This window comes from Alexandromys fortis, unplaced genomic scaffold, assembly GCF_014885135.2.
Source record: "Alexandromys fortis isolate MF-2015 unplaced genomic scaffold, M_Fortis_MF-2015_v1.1 scaffold_173, whole genome shotgun sequence".
NCBI classification, from domain to species: Eukaryota; Metazoa; Chordata; class Mammalia; order Rodentia; family Cricetidae; genus Alexandromys; species Alexandromys fortis.
Window position 1 is genome coordinate 431,035 of NW_026068051.1, and position 27,616 is coordinate 458,650.

Sequence of the window (27,616 nt, forward strand, 5' to 3'; positions counted from 1 at the left end):
TTTTTTTTTTTTTCGAGACAGGGTTTCTCTGTGGCTTTGGAGCCTGTTCTGGAACTAGGTCTGTAGACCAGGCTGGTCTCGAACTCACAGAGATCCACCTGCCTCTGTCTCCCGAGTGCTGGGATTAAAGGATTGCGCCACCACCGCCCAGCTCACATCACTTCATTTCTGTTGCTGCCCTCGGGATAAATATCTGTCTAGTCCATTGGCCCTTGCTTCTTTCCTCTCTATAGGTTCTCAGCACACATTCTCGTCAAGCAGGAAATGGTGCTCAAGCCAGTGAGGAAACCTACTGAGGGCCAGAGAAGCTGTTTGGGTTTATAGAGGAGAAGCAACTTCTAGCATATAGGCCAACCCCCCCCTCCCCCGCCGCCTTTTCTTGGTTTCTGTTCTACTCACAAAGCTTGGCCCCTTTGCCTGGGAGGAGGCATGATCTGGCTTAATCTTTTTTTTTTTTTTTTTTTCTGGCAGGCTGATTCTATTGTTTTCCATCGGGTGGTTCTTGTTGCCTCTTCAATTGCCTGCAATCACACAGCATGCCTGCAGGGGTCCTCAGAGCACCCCACTCTAGGCAGGTCTTCTTTAGCTAATGTTATCTTTTATTTAAACAGAAAACAGTAGCCTTCAATTTTGTTACATAACATACCAGTATCCTAGGGTGTACAGGATCTACTGTTAGGGAGTCGGGGACTTGTAGATACAAATATATTCACTAATACAATATTGCAGAAATGTAACAAATTTGATTTTCTAGTTTCTTTGTTTTTTTGTTTCTCAGGCAGGGTTTCTCTGTATAACATTCCTGGCTATCCTGGACAACTCATTTTTCAGACCAGGCTGGCTGGCCTTGAACTCACTGAGATCTGCCCACCTCTACCTCTCCACCGCCCAGCTGATTTTTCTGGTTCTTTATTTGAAACGAGAGTTGGAAGGGACTTCAGAAACCATCTTATTTCAGCCTCCTTATTTATTTTCACAGTAATAGGAATTGATTCTAGAACCTCAAGCATAGCAGGCAAGAGGCCTGTGAGCCCTGTCTCCAGCCCCTTATTTCAGGCTGTGGGAACTAAGGCCTAAGGACACAAAGTAATTTATCCAGGAGGTAGCCTGGGCTGGTAATCAAATCTGAAGAATTTAATATACGTCCTTAAAGCTTAAACCTTTCAAGTTTGTGATTAATTAGCTGAAGGCTTTTTGCACCCAGAATTTAGACTTCTCAAAGTAGTCAACTGTAAACAATGACAGTGTTCTAACACCGAAACTGATACCTACCAGCGACTATCAGACAGTTTTGGTTTTACTAACTTTGGGACTGCATTTATACCTAACCATGTGATGTCCATTAACTGAAGACAACTTGGTTGGTTGAATGTACATTAGAAACAGCTGGGTGGAGTTCCAGGTGACATTTTGAGTTACTTGGGGATCTATCCAAACACCATACTAGGTTTATGCAATAATTACTGCAGGGCATGAGACAGTAGTTACCTGGGCCTCCTGCAGCACCTCACAGCCAGAAATGTACTTTTTTTCACCTAACCTAAGCAGGCTAGGAACTGGCTACTCAATTGAGCATGACCTTGAACTTCTGATCCTTTGGCTCCACTTCCCAAGCACTTGCATGATAAGGCACGGACTACCCTGCCCAACTACCATGTATTTTCTTCTTATTTTTCTCCTTTCTAAAATGTCAATGAAAACATGTTTTTGCCCCCACGCCATGCAGAACCCCAGTGGAAGGGCTAGACCTGCTCTATCCTCTGTCTCTGGCAGGAATTCTTTATCAAATTGACCTGTTTTCCTGCTGGAAGACTCTGCCCCACTCCACCCACCTGGTACCTCCCTGGATTTCCCGACTGTCAGGAGTTTATTTTTTAACCTTCTCTTCCTTGAAAAGCACCACCCCACTGACCCAGAATGCTGACTCCTCCTCTTTGGTCAGTTTGACCATTCTTATTCTACTTTCTGGTTATGTTAAGCGACCTCATTAACTTCTGAAGACCCTGGAAAACCTATTGCTATAGGGCACCCCAATTCCTCTAAAGTCCTTCTGCGTGCTCTTCCATCCCCAGTACCGGGATTGAACGCAGGGCCTGGCACACACCAGACCGTCCTTTTCTGGTTTTATCTGGTCGGAATGACGAGCAGGGCAGAGAGAATTGTCTCTCTGCTTCTAAGCAGGGCATGGGTGGGCCTGCTGAGACTGCTCCTATCTTATTAAATCCCCTTGCCTTGAAGTCTGAGGACCACTTCTGGTAACTTAGGCTCTAGGTCGGGAATTAAAAGCGGAGGGAGGAAGTACTATCTAGGTTTTCCAAGAAGTACTGTAAATCCCAAGTCCCATCGTAGCCCCGGGTCCTGGGAATCGCAGTAAACCCAAACAGCCTCCTGTCTCAGAGAACTCACCCATCCCAATCCTCTCTCCTCCCGGCCCCGCCCGCTAGCTGCCGGACTGGCGGGACCAGGACCTCGCCACACTCCTCGCACGCGCGCCCCACCAGGGCGAGGGGCGGGTGGGGGTTGGGGGCGGGAGGCAGGGGAAGCAGGGGCGGAGTTCCGTCCTCCGCTGATTGGCTCCTCGCTGATGGGCTGCGGCCGTGCCGGACCAACCGGTGGCGTGTTGCTATGTGCTGAGCCGATGGGATAGGCGCGGGGGCGCGTCTGTCACCCGGCAAGCCCCCGGCCCGGACTCGGAGGGATGCGGAGCGGCAGTGGCGGCGGCGGTGGCGGAGACTGTGGCTTTAAGAGCGCACAGGGAGCGCCAGAGTCAGCCGTGCAGTCCTTCGTCGCCAAGCACTCCGGAGCAGCCGAGCCTGGCGCGGCGGGACCGTGCAGCCTGCAGCCAGGTAAAGGGATCGCTGGCCGGTTGCGCGTGGGCGTGGGGCGCTGTCCGCGCGGGTTCGAGCTGTTCGCCTTGGAGACGGTCGGGCTCCGGCACAGCACGCAGCCCAGCTCGGTTGGGGCGATGCTGGGGAGGTCCCTCGGGATCTCCCCAAGGGTTCTCGGGGCGCCAGGGGCGGGGAGCGGGCTGCCGCGGCCACGTGACCGGTTTGTTTACAAACACTGGCGCGCGCTCCGAGTTCGGGGCTTGGGGAAGACCGCGAGCTGACTGGCGAAGGTGGAGACCGGCAGGTCTGGGCGCTGCCGCTTCCCTTGTTTGGCTTGATTTCCCTCGCGGGTGGCACACGGTGACACGGGCTGTGTGGTCTGTGTCTCCACCGAGACACTTGGGTCTGGGGCACACGGCCCTCAAAAGTCCCCGGAGTGCTATGCCAGCCCCAGGCCGAGGGAACCGCAGCGAGTTCCTGCCTGGACGCTTCCCGGCACCTCCCCAGCGGCCTTGCCAAGGGGTGGGCGCGAACTCTGCTGCCAGACCCGCTGCGGGGGCCTCTGCGGAGGGTTCCTCCCCGGAGCTGGCTCCTGTCTCCCCCTGCTTCAAGTTTCACCTGCTTGCGTGCTGACTCCTTTCGGGTGATTTTCCTCAAAGAGTGGGGGCACACGACAATACTCGCGTCTTGTGACTGGCACTAAGGAGGGGGACCACGCCTGCTTCTTTGGACCCCTTGTGCAAACAACTGCCTGCCACCTCTTGACCTCACTTTTATCCACCGTTTTCGGAAGCTGAGTGAGCATCCCCCGGTTTACCCAACCTTCCACAGTCCGGCCTGGAAATGGCAAATTGGTCTGCTCAGGAGCTCTGCTGGGTGTTTGTTTTTTGACTCTTTGTTGATTTGTTATTGCCACGTTGGAGTGTCTTTGAGCTACCGAGTTGGAAAGGCTTAGGGCTAACAAGGGTCCTAGCTACTAGTCTTTTGTCCTGTCGTTCTAGCAAGATGGGCTCTGCCCAGAGCTTTGGACAAGACTAGGATTACTTTTCTGTATCCCATTTACAGAACATTAGAGACACAAGGGAATTACGGAAAATCTCAGGCTTGTAGCTCTGCGATAGTCTGGTTTGGGGGTTCAGAATCTGATCAATAAGATGGGGTTCACACTTTCCCACCTTTTTGCCACACACTGCCATATAGGCTTTACCTGAATCCAGCCAACTGTTTTTGCTTTTAATGCTGATAGTTTTACCTTCAAGGAAGTTTCATTCTTTTTAAATAATTTTTTTAAATTCTGTAGTTTACAAAATAATGACTTTATTATGCCATTTTCATACATACGTATCTTTGTGCCTGGTTCATACTCAGCTATGACAGTTCCCCCATTTTTGTCCTGCGCTGTGAAGTGAGTGGCAGTGAGTTCTTTACACTGCCCAGCATCGCGAGAGCTGGGTGAACTTCACTTTGACTTCTGCGATCTGCTCCCTACTTCATGACAGGGTCAAAATGGGATGGAGTGGGGGCCTGGGCTCATGCCCTGCCTCAGTTGGGCTCTGCCTTACCAGTTTAGAATTCAGTAACACCATTTCTTGGATCTTATCTCTCTGCTTGAATTAGGGTAGGGATGGAAAATAAACTGTTTTCCTAGCTAGCAATAGTGGTGTACGACTAAGCCCTGAACTCTTGGAGGTAGAGGCAGGGGGATTACTAAGGCTAGCCTGGTCTGTGTAAAGGGATTCCAGGCTAAACAGGGCTATGTAAGGAGATGCTCTTGCCTCAGAAAATAAACAAAAACCTTTTGGTTCTTTAGAACCACGATTTTCAAACTTTGGATCCACAGTAAGGAACATGTGCACTGGCCAGCTATTGAAAGAAGTTTTGGGAAGTGGTAACTATTACCCACAGTACCTGCAATATGCCGGGGTGTTTGTTTTCCCGCTTCATTAGAAAAAAATCAACTGGTGGTCATGACTCATTAATTTGATTTCCTAACCAAACGGGTCATGACCTCCAGTTTGAGAAACATTGGTTTAGGGCGGAGGTCCTCTAGCCTGAATGCACGAGGGCTAGAGTAGGGTTTGGAAATACAGTGTTAAAGAAATGCATATGTGTATCTGTGTAATTCCTATACGTTAAACATACATATGCATATGTATAGTGTTTTGATTACTCCTCTCATACTACAGCCCAGGCTGGCCTGGAACACCCTGAATAGCCCCAGCCTCAGCCTCCATAGTGTAGAGATTATAGGCGTTAGGCCCCACACACCTGTTTAGAGTTGCTAGCTCGGGGTGCCGCGTGGCTTGTTAGAGGACAATGCAGGTAGCTTATTAGAAACCCTGGTCTCCCTGGAGCTGATGGCAGTGCACAGGGAGAATGGATATGAAGTGCAAAGTCAGGAAGCTGTCCCACACTTGGTGCAAGCTTTCAGATCATTCAGCTCCTAGCTGTCGTCCTGTGAAAGGGGCCCTGGCATGGTGGCTACACCTTTGGTTCCACCACTCAGGGGGCAGAGGCAGTCAGATCTCTTGCTCTGCATCATAGCTTGTTCCAGAGCCGCTGGCACTACAGAGTGGGACCATGCTCAAAAGCTTAGGTAAACAGGTGCTCTGCTCCACTCCAGCTCCCGGGAAGCTGCTGCTCCTGGCTCTGTAGCACTGTGTGCTTCTGAGTGCGTGGGGGGTTGGAGATGTGAGCGGTGCTGACTCTGATGAGCTGCTGTGCTCTTCACAAATTGTGTGCGTTTTCGTTGTCATAATGATGTTAATGGTTTTGAGGCAGTCGGTGCCTGGGGGATTAACAACTGGCCAGCAGAAGAAAGGATTGATTTTGTTTTGTGTCTGGCTGGTATTCCAGACTGTGTAGCCTGAGGGAAAGGCAGGCTGTGACTTTATTTTGATTTGGGGGTTTGGGGGTGGGTGGGTGGGCGGAATCAGGGACTTGTCTATCATCAGATGTTAATAAGAGACTAAAGTTCCCACCTCTCTTGCCTAGTCAGCTGTCTCTTTGAATTGCATGGGCACAGTGTGTGCAGGTGGGTCTTCTTAGTCATTCGGTTCCTGATGCTTTTAAGCACAGATGTACAGAAACACGCCGGTGGAACTGTACAGTCAATTTCTCTTACTTTGTCCAAACAGGTTGGTGGAAGAGGTTTCTTTGAATTAAAGCTGCAGTTTAGCTTTACAAAGGACACTTAATTATCCAAATTCAGATTCTCCTCTGGTCCTTCTTGGCAACAAAGTGCCTTCCAGGAGAGCGTTCACTGGGAGATTGTTTAAATTAACTTTAATAACACTCCATTTGGCCTAGCTGCTCATAGTCAGCATATCCAGTTTTGAGCACAGAGAAAAAATGAAAGCAAGCGTGGCAAGGGCCAACAAGTCTTAGGAAAAGCAGAGGGGAGGATTGGAAAGGAGATCAGGCACAGTTCCCTTTGTAAACTATCTCAGCCTTTCTCCGGGTCTACAAACCAAACCACTGGGTCCTCTTGACAGGTACAAAGCATCATCTTGAATTCTAGCCCACAGTGATGGAGAGGCCACCAGTGCCCTCCTGCCTGCCTGCCTGACTGCCAAAGGTATTTTGTTAGGGCTGACAGGTTTTTGGTGATGTTCTCCATAACAAAAGGTGCTGTCTGCTTGGGTCTGTAAAAGATTGCATCTTCCTGAATTTCCCCGTGGGCTGGAGCAATTTCAGCAGGGTGCAGCTCTGTTCTTCGTGCACCCCCCCCTGTTGGCCCCACCTTATCACCTGCCTTTCTGCCCTCATTTCTGCTGCAATTACTTGGGCCTTTCTGAAACATGCTATGCTTGTATGCTTGCTGTGTGCCCAGGCTGGCTTTGCCCTCCTGGTCCTCAAGCCTCTACCACTGACTGCTGGGATTATAGGTGTGCGTCACCACACCCAGTGTAAGCCTCCCCCCCCCCCCCTTTCTGGGTTACAGCATTTTCTTTTCAAAGATTTATTTCACTTGTATGAGTGTTGTCTGTATGTATTTATGGTGTCAGGTTAGAAGAGAGTATCATAACTCCCCTGGATCTGGAGTTATGATGGTTATAAGCCACCATGTGGGTACTGAGAACCAAACCCGGGGCCTCTACAAGAACAAGAGACGTAATCTCTAACCTTGCTTGTTCTTGTTTGCCTTGGGTTTTTTGTTTGTTTTGTTTTGTTTTCGAGACAGGGTCTGTGGCTTTGGAGCCTCTCCTGGAACTAGCTCTAATAGAGGAGGCTGGCCTTGAACCACTGTACTGCCTGCCTCTGCCTCCCAAGTGCTGGGATTAAAGGAGGTGTGCAGCTTGTTTTTTCTCTTGTTCCTTTCCTTTTCCAGATGAAAACCTGCCCCTCCCTGACTGGTTACCAGCAGCTGCTTTTTGCCCAAAGGTTTTTTTAATCCCTTAACTTTGTTTTGACAGGGTCTCTCCTGTCTGAAGCTGGTCTTGAAATTTATGTCTGGCCTCTTTCTCCCTAATGGTGTAATTACAGGCCGAATTCTGCATCTTGCTGGTCTCCCAGTGTCATGCATGCTAAGCTACATCCCCAGCCTCCAACTTTATTATTTTTAAAATCCATTTACTTTCATGTGAAAATTTATTGTTTACTTGTTTATTGGAATGGAATATTGAGCATCAATTCCCTGCTGGCAATACTTGGCATTCAGCAGGTACTGGATAAATAAATACCTGTTGGTTAAAAGCGTAATGCCCAAAGAAGCCGGCCAAGCTTTAAGCTTTAATCTCTATAGAGCAGGAAGCCTTTTGAGGCAGGTTTTCTTTGTTGCCTTGCTTGGCCTCCAGCTCACAGAGATCCACCAGCCTCTGCTTCCCAAGTGCTGGGATTAAAGGTGTGCAACTATTTCTAAGGAGAATACGAGAATGAGGAATTTTTTTTTTTTGTCTCTTGGAATGAAGATAGTATTTTCTGATTTTCTTTCACACCTTGCATTTTCCACAATTTTTTTGTATTCCTTATTCCATTTATAGGTTGCCAGTCTCTGAAAGCTCCACGGTCGCTGTTAATAAACATCTCTTGCCTTTTGCACTGACCTCACTCTGGTTCTCGCTGGGTTTTCTTTCTTTTTTTTCTCTGACATGCATTAGCATTTCTATCGGTAATCACACATTTCGTTAATACCAGCAGGCCCTACAGTGGAGCTGAGGGCCTGGCTTTGGAACCAGAAAGAACGGGATAATTAGCTCTGTGACCTTGGGCAATCTACAATTCTCTAAATCTTTGGTCCTTATTTGTAAAATGGGACTAATAATAGTTGCCATCACTCAGGATTTATGAGAGGATTAAATGAGAGAATGCAGGGGAAACCAGGCCTAGAGCTTGGCACCTAGGAAGCACTCAGGGCCTGCTATTAATAACAGTATAATAGTATGGGGTGGACTCACTCCTGGCTGGCAGGGGTCCATTCCCAGTCAACTGATCTGGCAGTGAGTGGTGGGCAACTACCAAGTCTTCATTTATATTAAGTAAATAAAGTAAATAAAGGTCAAAACCAGACGCTGGACAGAGCTAGAATGGAAATTATACTAGAGATAAGGTCTCACTGTGTAGCACTGGCTGGTCTGGAACCTGCTGTGTAGAGCCAGCCTCAAGATCACAGATCCACCTGCCTCTGCCTCCTGAGTGCTGGGCTTAAAGCTGTTTACCACCATGTCTAGCTGGAATACAATTTAGAGATCATCAAATTGTATACAGACTGCTGTCCAACTCTTTTCTTCTTCTGGATCTTGAGATGGGGTCTTGTTGTACGCGGGCTGTCTGGGAGCTTACTAGCTCCAGCTGGCTGCTTTTACAGTAGCTTCCTATTGAAGACTCAGTGTCTTTGGAAGAAGGAATATTGGAAGCTTTAGAAAAGGCATACTGTGAGCTGGGTGGTGGACGAGGAGGGAGGAGGAAGGAGTAGGTGGGTCTCTGAGTTCAAGGCCAGAGCTACACAGAGAAAGCCTCAATAAGACCCAGAGATTTACCACCACAAACAAACACGCTGTCTACCTGTGGCCTCGATTAATCAAGCTGGGTTGACTGGAAGCCGCTTATTGAGACCCTCTTCTGTCTTCTCCAGGAGCGCTTTCCCTGAGTGCCTTGCTTTCACAGAAAACATAGGAGAAGGAGCTTTATATAACTTGTTTCTGCAGTTCTCAGGATTTATATATATTGTTGAAAACTTGCTACAGCCTCCTATAATGTCTCCTTTAAGAAGTTGGAGGGAGAAATTCTTTTAGAACACAGTGCCAGGAAAAGCCTTGGCCCTCCAGAGGAACTGGTATGCTTTTTTGTCTTGAAAATTGGAAATTTATAACTGCTCATATTTCTCTTTTTGCTTTGACTGCCAGGAGGTACAGAGCCAAAAACTGGCTTGATTTTAACTAAGTCCATGGAGGCCTGCATCTTAATATTTTTTTTCAGGGTTAACCTTATAATTTTTGTTTTATTTCTAATTTTATATGAATGACTTGTAACATTAGGTTCAAACTCGATATATGCTGGATTGGGAATTAAATCTAGTGAGATAATTTTGTTTTAGAAATCTAAACCTTGAGGTTTAAGCAGGCAAAAAGAACTTGCTTGGATAAAGTACAGCTCAGTGGGTGCCGGGAGGTGGAGGCAGAAGCAGCGGTAACTTGGGGTAGCTGGAACTGATCACGGTGTTAGGTGTTAGCCATGTATAAACTGGCTTGGTGGCGCACATCTGTAATTCCAGTACTTGGAAGGTGGAGGCAGGTCGATCAACAAGTTCCTGGTCAGCCCAGGATCTGAGAAAAATCAAAGCCCCAAGTACAGATCATAGCTTCAGTTTCTCAGGTCAGAGTTCTTTCTATTCCTGCGCATTTTAGAGGAGTACCCCCTTCTCACCTAGCCCCCAATTGCCCAGAATGTTTCAGTCCTAAGCAAAACACGCTTCCTTTTCCATGCCCCTGCATCTCTCCACGGTGGTGCAGTGTCGCCGCCCGCATTTCTGCTGCATGGCTGTTCTGTCTTCCCAGCTATAGGGCAGCCCTTCCTTCTGGTCTTGAGAATGGGTTATGTCCAGGCAAAATTGCCAGCTCGGAAGTGGAAAACTCTAGGAATAGCAGGCCTAGAGTTTTCATGCTTCTGGCTGGGAAAGAGTAAGTTGATGTGAAAATGGCCAATGGGTACCACTGGACTCAGAGAGGGCTCTGGGGGAACTTTGTTGTATCAAATTGGCTTTATTTTGTTTTGGTTGGTTTAAATTTAGTCCTGGGCGACACTACCTTCCTAATCATTGCAGGTTTGTTTTTCCAGTTCCTTTTGGGAATATAATACCTGGGGCTTGGGAGCTTAGCCTTGGCCACAACTACTGGTGAAGAACTTCTAACTTGGGCTGGAATGTAATCTTGGTGTTCTTTGTTTTGTTTTCATGGGTAATAATCATTACTCAGAAAAACTTATTCTGGGGACAGAGAAAGAGGGGTGAGCGCTTGGAGGTGAGCCTAAATAAAAGAGGTTCTAAAGTGAAGGGCAGAATATGCTCTGGAGTGCACACTGGAGTTTGGGACCGCTGCCTGGGTTCCATTGCCGTGGCAAGGGACAACTTGATGGACGTGAACTGTGACTCTGTTCTCAGGAATAGAAGGAAGTTGGAGAGCTTGGAACAGTGGCTCCTTGGCACACACTTACTTGTCCTCAGTGGAAAACCTCTAGAGATACTCAGCTCATTTTCTCATTCCCCCTCCCTCCACCTCCTGTGGTCCAGGCGACTTTGAACTCCTGAATCTCCTGCCTTCACCTCCAAAGGCTGGGATTTGAAGATGTCTAGTTTCTTCGGGATTTCAGGAAAAGGTGGTCTGCACACCTAACTAAAGCCTCAGAACTAAACTCTTAATAAGAACCAAAGCCAGTTTGATCCTGTGCCTAATCTGTCACCTTCCCTTCTGGTTCCGGCTGTTCCCCCAGTCCTTTCCCTCCTGCTTCTCCTCAGTTTTGTAAGGATTATTTTGTATGTGTGGTATGGACATTTTGTCTGTATGTCTGTCTGTGCTCTGTACACACATGTTGGATGTTGGATCCCCTGAGATTGAAGTTACAGATGGTTGTGAAGCCATCATGTGGGCTCTGGGAATTGAACCCAGGGCCTCTAGAAGAGCAGCCAGTGCTCTTAACTGCTGAGCCATCTTTCCTTTTTAGCTATTTATTGTTGAAGTATTGAATCTGATAGTATTTTCAGTGCCATCTCAGGTCATTATATTATATTATACATATTCTAGCATATATTATAGGTATGTTTGCAAACCTATAGTCCAAGCATTTGGAGGTCAGAGGATTGTTTCAATTCTGAAAGGCCAGCCTCACCTCACCCCAACAAAGCCAATAATTTGTGTGTGTATATAAATTTTATTATATTTTTGTGGTGCTGGGAATTGAACCCAAGGCCTTGTGCCTGGCAGGCAAGCATCTGTAGCTGAGCTATATTCCTCAGTCCAAGGATTAGACTTTCAAAGTTTTCCTTTGCATTTTGAAGCACTTCACCATCCCTATAGCTACATTATTATATCTATACATCTCTAGCCCTGTATTTTGGGGCAGCATCTTTCTTAGTCTCTCAGACTGGCCTTGGCTGTGCTAGCCTACTGCTTAGCATGCAGATTTTTCCATTTAGCTTAAACTCTGGAGGACACAGAGACCAAGGCGACATTTTCTCCAGACTTCTGATTTGAAAGGATCCATCCCAGTACTGAGGAAGGAGGAGCAGAAGGTACTGGAATTCAAGGTCATCACTAGATTAAATCCTGCTCAGGCTGGCCTTGAACTTCCAACCTCTTATCTCAGCCTCCCAAACACCAGCTAGGTATGCATCCCCACACCCACCTAACTGAGCTTTCCAGGATTGTACTGTGTCTGGCTCAGGGATGACCCGCAAACTAGTTTTGCAGGAGCTTCTTAAATGGAAAGGCTGAATTGGCAAAGTGCGTGTGAGTCTGTCCTGCAAGGAAAGCAGCTTTGTCTTGAATAAGGTCTACCTGCCGTGCACGTACAGAGAGGCCCCAACACCAGAGTCCTTCCCAGACTGGCCGGCTCATTGTCTTAGGCATCCTTTCGATACTGTCTCTTACCTTTCTCGCTCTCAATTTTAAAAGTTCAATTTCCAGATTTCAGCTGTGGAAAGGCAGGGAGCTCAGCCACAGTCTGTATCTAGAATGTGGGATTTATGAGAACTAGGGATAAAAGTGAGAAAGCCAGAGGCATGCTGACATCTGAACAGCAGAACGGTATTGGCAGGTCTGGGATGGATAGCTTGGAGTTAATTGGGGCCCAGCTGTGCCCTGGAGACCCATCCGAGAGAGAAATCAAGGTCGTGGCAGCGCCTGTAGTCCAAAAGACATTCATTAATCCAGCAGATTGTTGAGTTTGGGAAGCCCAGAAGCATCAGACAATCACTGACAGAACTGGATAGTTCCTGAGCCTGAGTTCTGAGGGGAGGGGACCAGGCTGGAGCTTGAAGGCAAAGGAGAATTCTGAAGAGAGGCCGTATCATTTCCTTTGGGGAGTAGGTAAGTTGGGGGTCACACTGGGTCTCCCTATTTAGCTAAGGCTGGCCTGGAACTCACTTGCCTTGGCTAGCCTCAAGTGTACAGCAGTTTTCTTGCCTCTGCCTCTCGGGTTCTGGGATTCCAGACAAGACCACTGCTAGCCCGAGTCTCTTGTGGTCTAAAGCTGTGTTCTCATCAGAGCTTCTAAGTGTCTGTTTTCCATTATAGTTAAGTCTGGCCCTGTCTGGGGTGCAAGTATGGGTACTGCTCCGGGTCACGGAACATAGAATGAATGTTACTTGTTTTATTTTAACCAGGATTTCATCTGGAAGTGTAAAGGCTGACACTAAAGGGGAGCAGAATTGGCCTGGAGGAAGCAAGGTGAATGGGCCCTCGCCTGCATTTAATAAAGGCGAAGCTGAGGGGTTCTAAGCCCGGCCTGAAAGGCCATGATCTGCAGTTTAGACTGCCTGTGAGTTCTGTGGGATCCCCTGGGAGAGGGTGCCTAGAGCAGCCCGAGAGCTTCTAGGGTTCAGAAGGCACATACAGCCTGGGTAGGGTCATGTGGGAGCTCTCATGGGTATGGTGGAGAGGTGGAGGATGAAGGCTCAGGGAGGCAGAGCAGAGACAGCGTTCCAGCAGGCAGGTAAATCACAGAGGTTCACGCTGCTCATCGGGGCTATGACCTCACAGTGCTGAGTCTCAGTCACCATCTCCCAGTCCTGGTGACTTGGCCCCTCAAGAGTCACTTGCCTTTGTTGGAGTAATGCCCAGAAGTGGGTATAAGACTTGGGAGGGTCTGTAAGAGTGCAGGAGGGCAAGCAAGCACAGGAGAAGTTTAAAACCACCAGCGTGGTTCCCAGTTGTCTCCAGTTAACCAGGTTTTAGGGCTCCCTAGTGTGCTGAATGCGGAGTCCCAGAGAAACCACCGTGGAGGATGGGTCAGAAAACTGGACCTTTTCAGGCACTTTCATGCCTTGTGGGATAAGTTCTATCTCAGAGAAAGACATTCTTTGTGGGCTGGGATAAGGGGCTGCCAGCTCTGCTTAGGGTTTGATTTGTGCTGGGTATTGAGGGGTGAGCAGGTTTTTACAGGGCCTGGGAGGTAGATTAGAATGTGGCAGGTAACTGGAATAATTCGAAACAGTGTAGTAACTGACCTGGTCTGTTAGCCAGGCTCAGAGTGGAGTGGGGAGGCGATGAAAATTGGCTCAGGCTGTTGGTACCACCAGAGGCGTTCGGACTGTGCCCTGTAATCGGATAGGAAACTGATACGGGTTTTGAAACGCGAGAGAGATGTGCTCAAATTGTTTTAGAAGTAGAATTCTAGAATGAGCTGGAGGCAGAAGAGCTGAGTCAGGGAGTAAGGCTGGACGGTAGCCCATGGTGAAAGGATGGGGCTCGTAGTGCTACTGCCGAGGACTGCCACGGGTGAAGGAATTACAACCAGGTCTGGGATGTAGCTCAGTGGTAGAGTGCTTGCCAGGCATGTCTGGCCCTGGGTGTGATTCCCAGCATTATAAAAAAAAAAAAAAACCCAGCTAATTAACCAAAACATACCAAAAAACAAAAACAAAAGCAAAGCAAAAACAACAAAAACCTAAAAGGTCAACTGTTTTAGGGGACCTGAACTAAGTAAAGGAAAAGAAGTTGCCTGCTTGGTCAGTGGGGTCTTTAAGGAGATGGAGGCTGAACATCTGCCTAACACGTAAAGCACTGGGTTCAGTCCCTAGCACCTACCTGGTGGTTCACAACCATCTGTAGCTCCAGTTCTCGGGGATCCAGTGCTCTCTGAGCTCTGCAGGCCCCAGGCAGTCTGCACGTGTAAACACCAAGGCAAAACATGTGATACATAAACAAATCTAAACAAGCTACTTACAAGGAAGAGTGAGAAGACTCAGTGTGTGCAAGCCTGGAGAACTGTGTTGTCCTTGTGCCCATGCAGGTGCTAAAAGCATATATGCACACATCCATGTATACACATTTACGCGATAATAAAGTGCACTTTTAAAAGTGCAGTACCTACAGGGAGTTGAACCCAGGACCTCATGGGTAGGTAAGTGCTTGTGGTGGTCTGAAAGAAAATGGCCCCCAAAGGGAGTGACACTATTAGGACATTAGTGACACTATTAGTGGCATTGTTGGAGGAAGTGTGTCACTGTGGGGTAGACTTTGAGGTCTCTTGCTCAAGCTTCCTCAGTGTGACAGTCAGTTGACTTCCTGAGCCTGTAAGGTGTAGCACTCTCAGCTCCAGCACTATGTCTGCCTGCATGCTGCCATATTCCCCGTCATGATGAAACTGTAAATGTAACTGTAAAAATGAAACTGTAAAAAAAACTCCTTTGTAAGAGTTGCCATGGTCATGGTGTCTCTTCACAGCACTAGAAACCCTAAGATAGTGTTCTCCAGTGAGCTTCATCCCAGCCCATGGTGTCAACTTTGGTAAGCTTCATTTGAAGTGTGTTAGGAGTTTCTCAGAAGTGCCTGTTAGAAAAGAGGTTGGCTGATCGTTGGTAGCGCACGCCTTTAATCCCAGCAGAGACAGGCAGATCTTTGTGAGTTTGAGGCCAGCCTGGGCTACAGAGTGAGTTCCAGGACAGGCTCCAAAGCTACAGAGAAACCCTGTCTAGAAAAGCAAAAATAAAAAAAGGGGGGGAGGGTATCAAAGGCACAGAAGCAGAATACACAAGCTAAGTGTCTGGAGAGGAAGAGGCTGGGAGAACATCATGATGGAAGTGAGGCCTATATTTCTTTGTTTTCAAGAAAGAGGGCCTTGCTCAGGCTGACTGGAGCTTGCTCTATTGTTTAGGCCGCTCTTAAACTAGCAATCCTCTGAGTGCTCTGGTTGTAGGCATGCACCACCTTGCCCAGCTTGGGTCCATAAAGCTTAGGGGGAAGGATCTGTGTGCCTCACCGCGGCCCAATAGTGTGAGCCGTGAATGAAGCATTAGTGCCCGCTCCTCACCTGTTACACTGGCCTGTATTTTTGTTACTCAGTCTTGATTGTGATTTATGATAATTGGGAAGCTTTGCCAGGAACCCTCTGTGGCGTTAACCCTGGGATCCAGCAAGGCCCTCAGCAATCTGAATTTTTGACCTGCTCTGCTTTTCCGACCTTCCCCCTTCTCACCCCCACATCCCCAAGAGCCATAGTTTGTTTGTTCTCACAGAGAGATGCTCCAAGCAACATGCAAGATGGTCGCATGGTATGAACTCTTGTGATCTTGTTTCTGAAACAGGGTCTCACCGTAGCCCAAGGTGCCTTAGAACTCACTGTGTAGGTTAGGCTAGCCTGAGTGTTGGGTCACCATGCCTGGCTTATGCTGGGATTTTGTGTATTAGTGTTCTCACTGTCTTCCCTGTCCTCAACAGGAAATTTTAAAAAATCTGTACACTCAATCCCAGGATGCTTTTTTTTAATTAATTAATTTATTTATTATATATACACTTTCCAGGATACAATGCCAGATCTCATTACAGATGGTTGTGAGCCACCATGTTGTTGCTGGGAATTAGTAGCCAGTGCTCTTAACCTCTGAGTCATCTCTCCAGCCCCCGAGGATACTTTTATAAACCCTGCAAGTTGGGTATTTTCTTTTTGCTTTCCCTGATTGTGAGGCATGCAAAGACAGATTTGCATTTGAACTCCAGTACTATAGCAGTTTCAAGAGCATTCATTTCAAGCTGGGCCTGACCTCTTTATCATACATGTACACATGTGGTGTATGTACTCCTATATTTTAAAAGATTGTCTGTGTGTGTGTGCACCATCATGGCAGGGAGCATGGTGCTGGAGAAGTAACTGAGCTATATCCTGACCCACAAGCAAAGAGCGGGCACAGGAGGCCTGTCCTGAGGCCTCAAGCAAGCCTACCTCCTGACAAACTTCCTCCAACAGAGCCATACCTCCTAATCCTCCTAATCCTTCTCAAATAATGCCACTCCTTGGTGACCAAGCTTTCAAATAGAAGCCTAAGGGGGAGCCATTCTTCTTCAAACCACCCCAAAGCCCTAATTTTGCTATTTTGCTGGTCTGCAGTAGTTTCAGGACTGCCAGAGCTACACAGAGAAACCCTGTGTCAAACAGATAAGGAGTCCCAGATATATACCTGCTCAAATCAAGACTCAACTCTGTGTCCAGGTTGTGATGGATGCTGGCTTTGTTTCAGAAGGGGCAGGTCTTCTTGCTGCCTATGGATATCTGTATAAGAGGTATCAATAAAATATGACAAGACTTTTTTTTTTCTGTTGAGAAATTTTTGTTTGGGGTTTTTCTGGTTTTTTTTTGGGGGGGGGGTTAAATTTGAGGCAAGGTCTCATTGTGTAGCCCTGACTGGCCTGGAACTTGCAGTATAGACCAGCCTGACTCAAACTTGGAGTGGTCTTCCTGCAATGTCAGAATTGTAGGCCTGTGCCTTCACACCCGTCTCATGGCTGACCTGGAATTCTCCCAACACCGTGAGTACACCGTGAGTCAGCCAGGGGCACAGGAGCATTGGGGCCTTTGGTCCTGAGAGTGGGAACAGTAATTCCTGTGCCCCTAGTTGGCGAGAGTGATTGTAGCTAATCAGGGCGGTTGAGAACCATTTGCCTGGTATTGCGTTAGAATACGTCTCTCACTCTATCGTGGGATTCGTCTCCTTCGGGATGAAGGCGCTGTTACCTCCTTTCAGGCATTTTGCCCAGTGTGAGAAGAATCCAGACCGAATCCAAGTTTACCTGCCTCCAGGTGCTATGTTTTTTGCTATGTAGCCCAGACTGTCCTCCAACTCGTGGCATCTTCCCACCTGCTTGCCAAAAGCCAGTTTTCCAGTACGGCCACAGGGACCTTAGTTGACTTAAGTCAGAACGGACGAGTGAGGGGTGAGGGCTTGGTCACGGGCTAGGGTAAGGCTGTAGCCGAGGGCAGCAGGAGTGTGGAAATGTGGATGGGGGTGTGAGGATGGTGGGCTGGACCCACACACATGTTCAGGGTGTTTGTCCCACATGGCGCCTTCTCCATTTCACTGGCCCCTAAGAATGGGGAGCCCTGGGCCATCTCATTTCATTCTTAGGCTTCTCGTGTTATTTGGAGTGGGGAAGTGAGGGTCAGCAAGTTGAGGAACTTGCCAGATGTCACCCTGCTAGGAAGGACTAGAACTCATCTGTGACATTATAGAGCCCACTTCTAGTCACCTTCTGCCTGCTCTACCTAAACAGCACAGGCTCCTGTTAGGGCCAGCTTCCGAGGCTGTTGTGGGATGCTGCCCAGCTTCTCAGGTTCCTCATGGCTTAGCTAAAGTCAGAGTACATGTCACTCTTCCTCCCCTTCACACCTGGGAGGTACAGTTTTGAATTTCAGTGGCTACTGTGACTCTCCGTGGGGAATAGCCTGTCAGTCAGGAGGGTTCCCCATGCCTTTGGCTCTCAAGATGGTATAGCTGGGGTCTTTGTTTTTAATCATAATATTTCACATTTTTCTTTCCATGGTGAGCATCATGAGCCAGCTAGGGGTGGTAGAAAGGCTTCCTTTAATTTCCACTGTTAGTTCACTTAAAATGCTATTTAAATTGTACACACACACCCTAAGGCTTTTGATTATTGTTGGAAATCAATTGGACTTTGCAAAAAATGCTCAACAAGTTGGACTCTTGTAATCTATGCACTCGGTGGCACCATTAGCAGGGACCAAAGTTCAGAAATTAAAATGTGCCAAGCGCTGTGCCCGTATATGTAATTCATTTCTCTTCAGGAACTTCAATGCATTTTCTTTATTGAGAATTAAGTCAAGCAATTTTTAAATTTATTTTATTTTACTTTTTTGACTTTTTTTCCCAGACAGGATTTCTCTGTAGCCTTGGGTGTTCTGGAACTCCTCTCTGGCCTTGTACTCAATTATATATCCACAGGTGTACACATGTATACACACGCCACACATACATACACATGTGCGCATACACACACACACAGAGCTGGGATCAAAGGCATGCACCATACCCAGACAAGGATTATTCTTAATTCATTTGAAATAGAAGACCCACTGTAATCGGGATCTTTCAGGTAGGGAGATTGACCTTTAACCTGGCCCCATCTAATGCTGGAAGCCTGTTTAAGGACATGGAAGAAGGAAGCTTTTGCTCTTCAGCTGCTGATGCTGGAGACCAGCGGAGACTTCCAGCCTCTGATCAACTACTGGGTTCTCAGACTTTCTGTTGATAGACAACCATTAGACTAGCTGGACTGCTGACTGCCTGTACCACTCACTACCTGGACCAGTGTAATAAGTTGGCGCGCGTAGGTGTGTGAGTTCTGTTCCTCTTGAACCCTGACTATACAAACAGGAAGAAGACCAGGAGATTTAGTTGGGTTTTTGTTTGTTTGTTTTGTTTAGGGCCTGATATTCATCTTTGTTTTCTTACTTGGCAAGTGTTCTCTCTTACTAGATACAGAATGCATCTTACCACTGCCTCATCATTCTTTGTCCCAGGACTTTTTTTTTTTTTTTTAAGAGAGCTTGTGTGTGTGTGTGTGTGTGCGCGCGCGCGCGCCCGCACTTAGGTCAGAGGCATTGGATCCTCCTAGGCTGGAGTTACAGGCTGCTGTGAGCCATTTGATGTGGGTTCTGGTAACCAACTCTGCCAGTACAGTGTGTTCTTAACCGCCCTCTTCAGCCCTCTCGTTTCACTACTGGTCTCTCTAGCTCCCCTCTTCTAGGTCTTTCTAGTTGTCCTGACAGTTGAACATGGTTACATTTCTAATACTTTCTGTATGTCTTGCCCACTCCCCCGCCCCAACCCCCAGAGAGAAGTCCCTTCTATAGGATGCTTGTGAAATTACTAAAGAACAATAATGTAAGACAAGATAGTGCCCATCTTTAATCCCAGTGCTCTGGAGGCAGAGCACTTTGGATCTCTGAGTTCAAGGCCAGCCTGGTTTACTAGCCTCAGGACAGCCTAGGTTACTTAGTGAGACCCTGTCTCAAAATACTCCTCCCACTAAGAGGACAGTGAGTCTGCAGAAGACAATGCAAATGTCCATGGCCGGGTCTTTCCAGGGTTTTCCAGCACCCTGCAGCCTGAGCCAGTACCTACACCATAGCATTTTCTCTCCTTTTTCAGTTCAGAGTCATGTGAGGTAGATTGCATGGGTCCATGTTTGTGACCTACTCAGCATTTAATGCATGCTGCAAGTGCTGCTTCTGTAGAAGGAGCCGTGAACGCTTTTGGATTTGGGGCATAGCCAGGAACCTCTGCCTGTGTACTTTTCTTAGGCTTCCTACAGAGGAGAAGTGAGAAAAGAAATAATTCTACTCCAGGGAAATACATAATTGAGAAGCTGTCTGCGTGCATAAGAAAACACACTATGGCCTCTGTAAAGCAGAGAGGCTGCCGGGGCCATTGTTTTCCCTTCTTTCCTTGGTGTTTGTGTAAGCCCCAGGGGCTGATGTTACTCATCCTGGCCCCTGGGCAGCCAAGGCTGTGGACTTGAACCACTTGGCTTAGACAGCTGGGCATGGTGGTGCAGACTTGTGCTCTCAGCTCTACAGAACAGAGGCAAGAGGCTCCAGGCCTGCCTTCAGAAATCAGACAGGTCACACAGGAGATGTGTGGGCATGGAGCCCACGTGGCTCAAGGATGCTGGGAAGTTGCTGACACTGTTGGATAAGGGCTAGGGACCACTTTTATCTTCGTGGTTGTGCTGGGCAGTGGTATCACAAAAGGGTAGCGTGCAAACGTGATGGCTGTGGTGGGGAGAATGAAAGGCGTGGGGTGAGAGCAGCCTCCCAAGGGAGACTTGGCTCTAGGTAGTGGATTTAGAGAAAAAGCACAGTATGATTTACAGGTTTTCTGTTAAGTATAGGTGGATCCCAGATAGTCCAATAAGGGAGAGCTTGTTTTATTCGTCTTCCTCCCCCATTTCTCTAAATCATCGAATCTGCAAAGCATGATGCAAATGTTAATTAACACTCCGGCTCTCCTGGGAAGACAGGCAAGTGGGAACGCCTGCCTCCCCCATTAGTGAAGTCCAGGGAATAGACAGGTGCCAGAGTCTCAGGTAAGCAAAACTTCAGAGGCATTCTTTCACGTGGCTCCACTGGGAGCCCCAACCCTCTCCCCCATTCTTAGCAGGCCAGTGAGAAGTCTGAGACCAGGTAGCAATGGGAGATGTGAGAATTGGAAAGGAATTGTGACCTCCATAGTTTTTCAAATGTGGTTTTTCAAATGTTATGCTTGCTTTAGGTCATTTCTTTGCCTTTTAAAATACACAAATAAACACATACACTGGGCTCCTTGTCGGAGCAAGGTGTTGCGGAGAGAATCACTTCTCACAAGCTGGCTACCACCCTTCAGGGCATTGCTAAGTGGGAAGTCCCACACTATTCCAGATGAGGCTGTTGTGTGGTTTGCTTCCCTGCAGGTGGTGGCTTCAAGTGTTGGCGTACTCCTGGAGTCTGAAAATAGATGAGATTTCTGGACTGTTGGATGTGGTGGGTAGCTGAATCGCTTCCGAGTCTGGGGGTGTGGGTTCCTAAGTGGCCTCCACGGGGGGCTGCCAATAGCCCATCTTCAGTTCTGTGCTCAGGGATGCGGATGCCAGTTTGCTAGGCACCTGTGTCATTCTTGAAAATACTGTGTTAATGCTGAATCTCCAGTTATCTGACAAAGCCAGCAAGGCTGAAGTGGTGCGGTGTGAGGGGGTCAGAGACGAGGACAGGTCTTCTGTGGCCGGTGTCTGCTGATCCCTCTCAGGCGCTTGCGCTCATCCTGTCGGAAGCTTTGCTCCATCTGCTGATGGTGTTTTCCTTTGCTGCAGGCTGCCGAGAACCAGCTGTGGGCCTCTGCTAGAGAGCCCTTCCTCTGACGTCACCAGTGTGTGGAGCCTGCCGCACACCCACCCCCCGCCAAACCACGGCCTTTACCTGTGTCTTCCGGTGTTTCCCGTGCGACCCGTCCTGTGGGAGTGCCTCGTGGGCTGCCCCAGAGTTCACCCCGCGCTCAGCTGCACCGATGGTGAAGATGACAAGATCCAAGACGTTTCAGGCCTACCTGCCCTCCTGCCACCGCACCTACAGCTGCATCCACTGCAGAGCTCACCTGGCCAATCATGACGAACTCATTTCCAAGGTACTGGTGTCATGAAGGCCTTTCTTGCCTCCCAGTAAGGGTGCATTTCCTGTTCCTGCGGTCACAGACTTACAAGCTCTCCTACAGTCTAGGATGTTTGCACTGTCTTTATAAGGAGAGGGCCGACCTGCAGACTGTCCACTGAGAATCAACTCTGAATTGCAGGGACAGAGTAGTGGATCAGTTTGTATTTGTTTTGATTTTTTTGAGACAGAGTTTCTCTGTGTTGCTTAGGAACCAGTCCTGGAACCTGTAGAACCTGTAGACCACACTGGCCTCGAACTCACAGAGACCCGTCTGCTTCTGCCTCCTGAGTACTGGGATTAAAGGCGCATGCGCCACCACCGCCCAGCTCGGAGCAGCTTATGTTAGAAGTTAGATGTCAACCCTGTTAGAGGCTTTGGGGCCTGGCAGCTCACAGTTTTGTGGTTCATCGGGGCCTCTGTATGTTAGGCAAGAACTCTACCACAGAGCCAGGCTCCATCCCCACTGTTAGCTCAAATGGGAGAGCCCCTGGCAAGCCCCAAGGAAAGTGGCGAGGCTGAGGCATTGTGAAAACTTGTCCTTTGGGGAGGAACAAAAGTGGCCTGCTGAAAGGCTGAGCCGCGGGCCTGAAGGAACCTCTATATAAAGTGATACAGAGTGACATTTGATCATAGCTAAAGAACGAGTCCCTGTTTCCCCAGAGGTGCCTCGACAGCTGCTTCTGAGGTTGGGGCTGGGGGTTACTAATGAATAAACTCGGGTTCTCAATTGTGTAATACAGGAACTGAATACTTCGGGCAATATTCTCAGGGGAGCTATCTCCCTCCCAGCCCTGGGTTCCCAGGGGAGGAGAAACAGGTTTTACTAGGCTCTGACAAAGAGAAAAAGATCGTGGGAGAATACCCCCTTTAATAGCATCTTTCTTGAGAAGCTAGCCTCCACACAATTAAGGGACAGACAGATACTTAGGCAAAGACTCTTGCTTTCTTCTCCTTGGGTTTGGCAGTCTCGGCCCAAGAGGGGTGACAGCTCCAGCCCGCAGTTCAGAACATTCCTCTTCCAGCTGGCTGCCTTGACTGGTGTGTGAAGGCTGACCAGATAATCGAGTCTGCAGTCACAGATTCTGAAATGAGGGCCCAGAACAGAATCTGCTGTTGTGGGTCTGTTCCAAGCTACCCAGTAACCTACAAGCTCAACCTCGATGCCCCAGGGCCCTGGCAGAATGTCCACCTGTTCCACTCTTCTTCATCCCCAAACTTTGTTATTTACACTTGAGCGAGCCTTTAGCTATCTACTGTATCATCTTGGTGCAGGGTTCTTTGGAGTTTTGGGGTAAACCCTTGACTGGAAATTTGGATGTGGGAGGCCATGTCTATGGAAGAGCTAGCCAGTCTCCTGGCATGGAATGTGAGCCAAAAACCCGTATTTGAGTTGGCACTGTATCCCTTCCACAACCTTTTCCTGGAGACATTTCCAAAATAAGTGTTTCTATCTAGGGAGACATCTATGGCACCATTTTAACATAAGGAAGAAGTGTCTGTGGTGTAAGAAGTCAAGGCTCCAGTGCATTTTAGCATCTGTGTACTGACTAAAAAATGCTATTCCAGTAACCCCTGTGACTCCTTAAGGTGAGTGGAAGGCCACGCCATACCAGCAGGGAAGCCGGTTTTGTCTGCAGGTCTGAAAAGATGGATGGAAGTCGGATATTCTGTAGAGATGGCAATGACCTTCGAGGTTATCTCTACTGCATTTGGTCAGGTGGACAGGGCCTTTGGCGGTCTGTCACGTCCTTGCTTTGTTTCAGTTAGCCACGAGACACAAGCGGCCTTCTGTGGATATGAAAGTGGGGGTCTCAAGCCTCTGCCGAGAGCAGCCCCCCTTTCTCATGTACCCTTCCACGTCCTTCTGTTGTGTTCTGTCTGACTTAGTTCCCAGATCAGAATTTGACCCATGGCAAAAACTCAGTAAGTAAGTGATCAAATAAACGGGCAGATGGAGCCTTGGGAGATGAGGCAGAAAGAAAAGCTTGGTTGGCCTCGTGTCCTCCTTCCTACCCACTCCCCGGGCAGGGAGGCTCACAAGTCCAGGCCAAAGTCAGCACAGGCCTTGATTTCATTGGCTGCGGCCAGTGCACAGATGGGGTACATCAGGGCTGGATGATTTAAAGAGTTGGGTGGAATGCCTGGCTGGGGAAAGTGAGGGAAGGGTGCTGGGGAAGGTACAAAGCTTCCTTTATTCCGCTCTGCCACCCCCAGCATTAAATAATCTATACATTCTTATGCACGTCTGCTTAATGGAAAGATCATTGCCTCGGCCCCCTCCTTGGAAAAATGGGCCTTTTCTTTTCTCGTGCCCCCTCCTCCATTTAAGAAAGTTCAAGGAGAGAATGTCCCTCCTGTTCTCCCTCTTGACTTAATCTCCTGTATGGTTTCAGAGTCTGCCCAGTAGGAGTTGAGAGCTGGGCAGCAGATAGCGGGGGTGGGTGCAGCAGAGCAGCTAAATGAGGCTTTGTGCGTGAAATGGGGTCCTGAGTCAGAGAGCTGAACCTTTGTTTGGGGGCTGCTTTATTATAGCGCACGAGATGCAAAGGTCTGGAGCACAGAGTGAGCCTAGGAGCAGGGGATTTCAGGCTCCCTTCCTATCAGCATTGCTAAGCCATCAGGGAAGTACAACATGGTAAAGTTTAAACAGCCAGAATATGTTGATTCTGGTGCTGGAAAGCTGTGCTGGGGTTGCTTCCTTCCCAGCTCTCTTTACAGACCCAGGAGGTAAGCTGCCAGCAGCCAGCTGCCCAACCTCTGAGTCTTTCCTTTCTTGCTCATAAAATGGGCAAAATGCTATTGGCTGTTAATGGAGTCTGACATCTGTGAAGGCTAGTGTAACAATGGACCATCAACAGACACATTGACTTCTCACACTTCTGGAGGCGGGGAAACCCCGGATTTGGAAATTTGGCAAACTCGAGGTTGTCTCAAGGTTCACTTTTCAGTTCACAGAAGGCTTCTTGTTACTGTGTGGCCTTCCATAGTGGGAGGGGCAAAGTATCTTTCTCTGGCTTATTTATGTATTCTCGTATTTTGTGTATGTGTTTTGAGAAAGTCTTGCTGAGTTGCCTGGTATGGTCTCTGAATTGCTGGGCTAAAGCGGTCTTGCTGCTTTGACCTCCCAGGTATCAGGGCATGTGCTACTGAGCTTGGCTTCTTCTGGCCTCTTTATCCTGACAATCATCTTACTTATGAGGGCTCTGCCCTCGTGGCCTAATAACTTCCTAAAGGCCACATGTCCCAATACATGTATTTCAACACGATGGTGGGGCGGTGGCATTCAGACCCAGAGCAGGGGGCAGGTAACCACACTTCTTGTGTGCCTCCATAGCAAGGCTTACCTCATGGGGTCGCCACACAGCTCAGTGAGGTCAGGGGTGCATAGGTGGTTTGTAAATATGAATGCAGTATGAAATGGTTCCATTTCTTCTCTTGGTCTTCCCATGCAAATGTAGAGTAGGGGGAGTACGTTGGAGGGGCATTCTGGGTAATAGTCACGTGTTTAACATTAAGACCTGGTGCCTGGTCATTGGGTGTACAGAGGGGACAGTTGGGAGCCTAACGTGTCCATAGGAAGTAACTCAGCCTTTGGTCTGTGGGAGGGGAGACCTCCGGGGAATGTGCCAAGGCTCCTACAGCCTTTCTCTTAGAGGGTGTTGTGGTCCCCATGCTGGGGTGTTTTGAGTTGACATGAGGAATTGCTCGCAGTGTTGTTTCTTAATGTTGGCAGGCCCAGCATAAAAATACACCGGCTTCCACCGGACCAGTGAGTCCGTATGCCTTAACCTCCCTAGCAGTCAAGACCTATAGGCCCCTGCCACCAAGTCCAGTTTTACAAAGCTCTTGTGAGGAGGCCTTCCCTTGCTGTCTGCCCACCAGCCCTCAACTGAGCGGTAGGGCGTTTAGAAACTTGTGACTTCATTCCGAGACTTGATCCTTATCGGAAGGGCTTTGTGGGAGGCTGTTGGGTGGGTGTCCGGGCAGGTGGAAGGAAGCAATATTTTGCTCACCACCCAACCTACTTGTTACTGTTTGGTCGGATCTGTGGGTCTGATTGTTTTCTGGAGACAGGTGTTCTAGGACTGCAGACTGTCTGGTCTTGATGAGGAAACCATTCTGGGTGTGGCAGTGACCAGCCTTAGGTCAGCGTACTCTGAACCAGCGATCTCTATCTCAGTCTGGGCCACCTTCTGTGTTAAGGGCCCTAAGCTGACTTGCCTTCTAAATAAGGCTGGGAACTCTAGAGGCAGGTTTTGTTCCTTGTGGGGTTCATCGGGCTGGCTGTGGTGGCATTTGGACTCTCCTCCCGCTAAGAGATTTTCTGTGGCATTGCTTTGAGAAGAGGGGTGGGAGGGTGCCATGTGCTGATGCCGTATTGATTGATCTAGTGGCCGCTAAAGGGCTAAGCTGTCCTTAGTTTCCACCTGTGCCTTTGAGCCCTAGTGTTCCACACCTGTGGTTCCCAGCAAGCCTTCTACCTCTCACTCCAGTGCAGTGGCTTAAAGGTTGCGGGCCTGGCGGGGTGCTGCTGTGGTGCAGAGATCTGTCCCACCCTGCTGACCGTCCTGTCAGGCAGGACTTTGTTTCTCCTGGTTTCTGCTGCCCACCATTCTGAGCTTTCAGTACTCTAGCTGGGCGTTAGAGGCGCACACCTTTAATCCCAAGCACTTGGAAAGCAGAGGCCAGCCTGGTCTACTGAGCGAGTTCGAGGACAGCCAGGGCTACACAGAAACAGCCTGTCTCAGCAAAAACAACCACATAGACTCTAAAGCAGTGGTCCTCAACCTTCCTAATGCTGTGACCCTTTAATGCAGCTCCTCATGTGATGGTGACCTCCAACCATAAAATTATTTTCATTGCTACTTCATAACTAATTTTGCCACTGTTATGAGTTGTAAATATCTGGTGTGCAGGATAGCTGATATTCGACCCTCAGGGTCATTTGACCCACAAAGGGGTCACGACCCACAGGTTGAGTACTGACGTTCTAAAGTATTACGGTCCTGGGCTGAGGATGCATCTAGCATGTAGGAAGCCCTAAATTGGATCCCCAGAACCACAAAAATATGGCAGTCTGTGTGTGTGATTCCAGCACTAGGGGTTGGACACAGAAGGGTTGGGAAGTTCATAAGTCATCTTTGGCAACATAGCAAGTTTGAGGCTAACCTGAGCTACATGAAATCCTATCTCAAAAGAGGAAAAAAATCACATGAAGAATATAGGAGAAAACAATTGGGCAAATCTACAAGCAAAGTAGATGCTGGGGTATAAGTCACGCTCCCACTAAAGCACAGCAACTCCTGAGGAACACGTCCATGTCACAGGGCCGTGGGCTTGGCTAGCTCACAAAGCATGTGGAACTCTCACTTTGAGTGTGTGTGTGTGTGTGTGTGTGTGTGTGTGTGTGTGTTTGCCTGAATGTATGTGTACCTTGTGTGTGGCCGGCACCTGAGGAGGATGCTGGATCCCCTGAGTTACCGGAGTTACAGGCCTAAGCCGTCATGTGGGTGCTGGGAATTGAACTTTGGTCTTTTGCAAGGCTGACCAATGCTCCTAACTGCTAAGCCATCACTCCAGCCCCTTTTATTTTTTTTTTTATTTTTTTTCAATCCAATGGATATATGCTCTACTGGATTAAAAAATTGAAATAAAATTAGTATTTCTATTTTGACAATGGGGAGGAAACAGGATTGAAGCTTGTTCTATAAATATCTATCTCATAGAAGTTTTTTACTGGGCTTCCAGTTCTACCCGGTAATTAAAGGACTCTCAGAATCGAGAGGTTGAACTATCATTGTGTGGCCTAGTTGGGAATCTTGTGCCTCTGAGTCTGTTTTTCTTTTTCTTTTTTAAGTTCTGTGTGTGTGTGTGTTTGTGTGTCTGTGCCGGTGCTTTCGTGTGGGGCCGTAGTCAGTTTCATTGTTGTCCCTCGGCTGCCTTTTCTCCCACAGACTTGGCTGCCTGGCTGACCCAGGTGACCTGGGAAACCTCCCTGTCTCTGTCTCCCAGTGCTGGAATTACAAGTGAATACCACCACACCCCCACCTCCACCCCCACACCTCCCTCCATACCCCATACCCCCACACCTCCCTCCACACCCCACACCCCTCACCTCCCTCCACACCCTATACCCCTCACCTCCCTCCACACCCCAT

At 48.4% G+C, this 27,616-nt stretch overlaps 1 protein-coding gene across 2 annotated transcripts in view; it reads left to right on the forward strand.

Moving 5' to 3' along the window:
• The first annotated feature begins 2,633 nt into the window (after positions 1–2,633).
• The window catches only part of Ypel2 (yippee like 2), a 54,414-nt gene continuing 29,431 nt past the window's right edge, over positions 2,634–27,616 (forward strand). Inside the window, exons 1-3 of one of the 2 annotated variants that reach the window (XM_050119520.1) lie at positions 2,634–2,846; positions 20,726–20,795; positions 21,122–21,432. In XM_050119520.1, coding sequence (XP_049975477.1) covers positions 21,316–21,432 — 117 coding nt within the window. In that variant the 5' untranslated portion in view covers positions 2,634–2,846; positions 20,726–20,795; positions 21,122–21,315. The remainder of the gene's footprint in view (positions 2,847–20,725; positions 20,796–21,121; positions 21,433–27,616) is intronic. The other variant, XM_050119518.1, reaches the window with a different exon arrangement.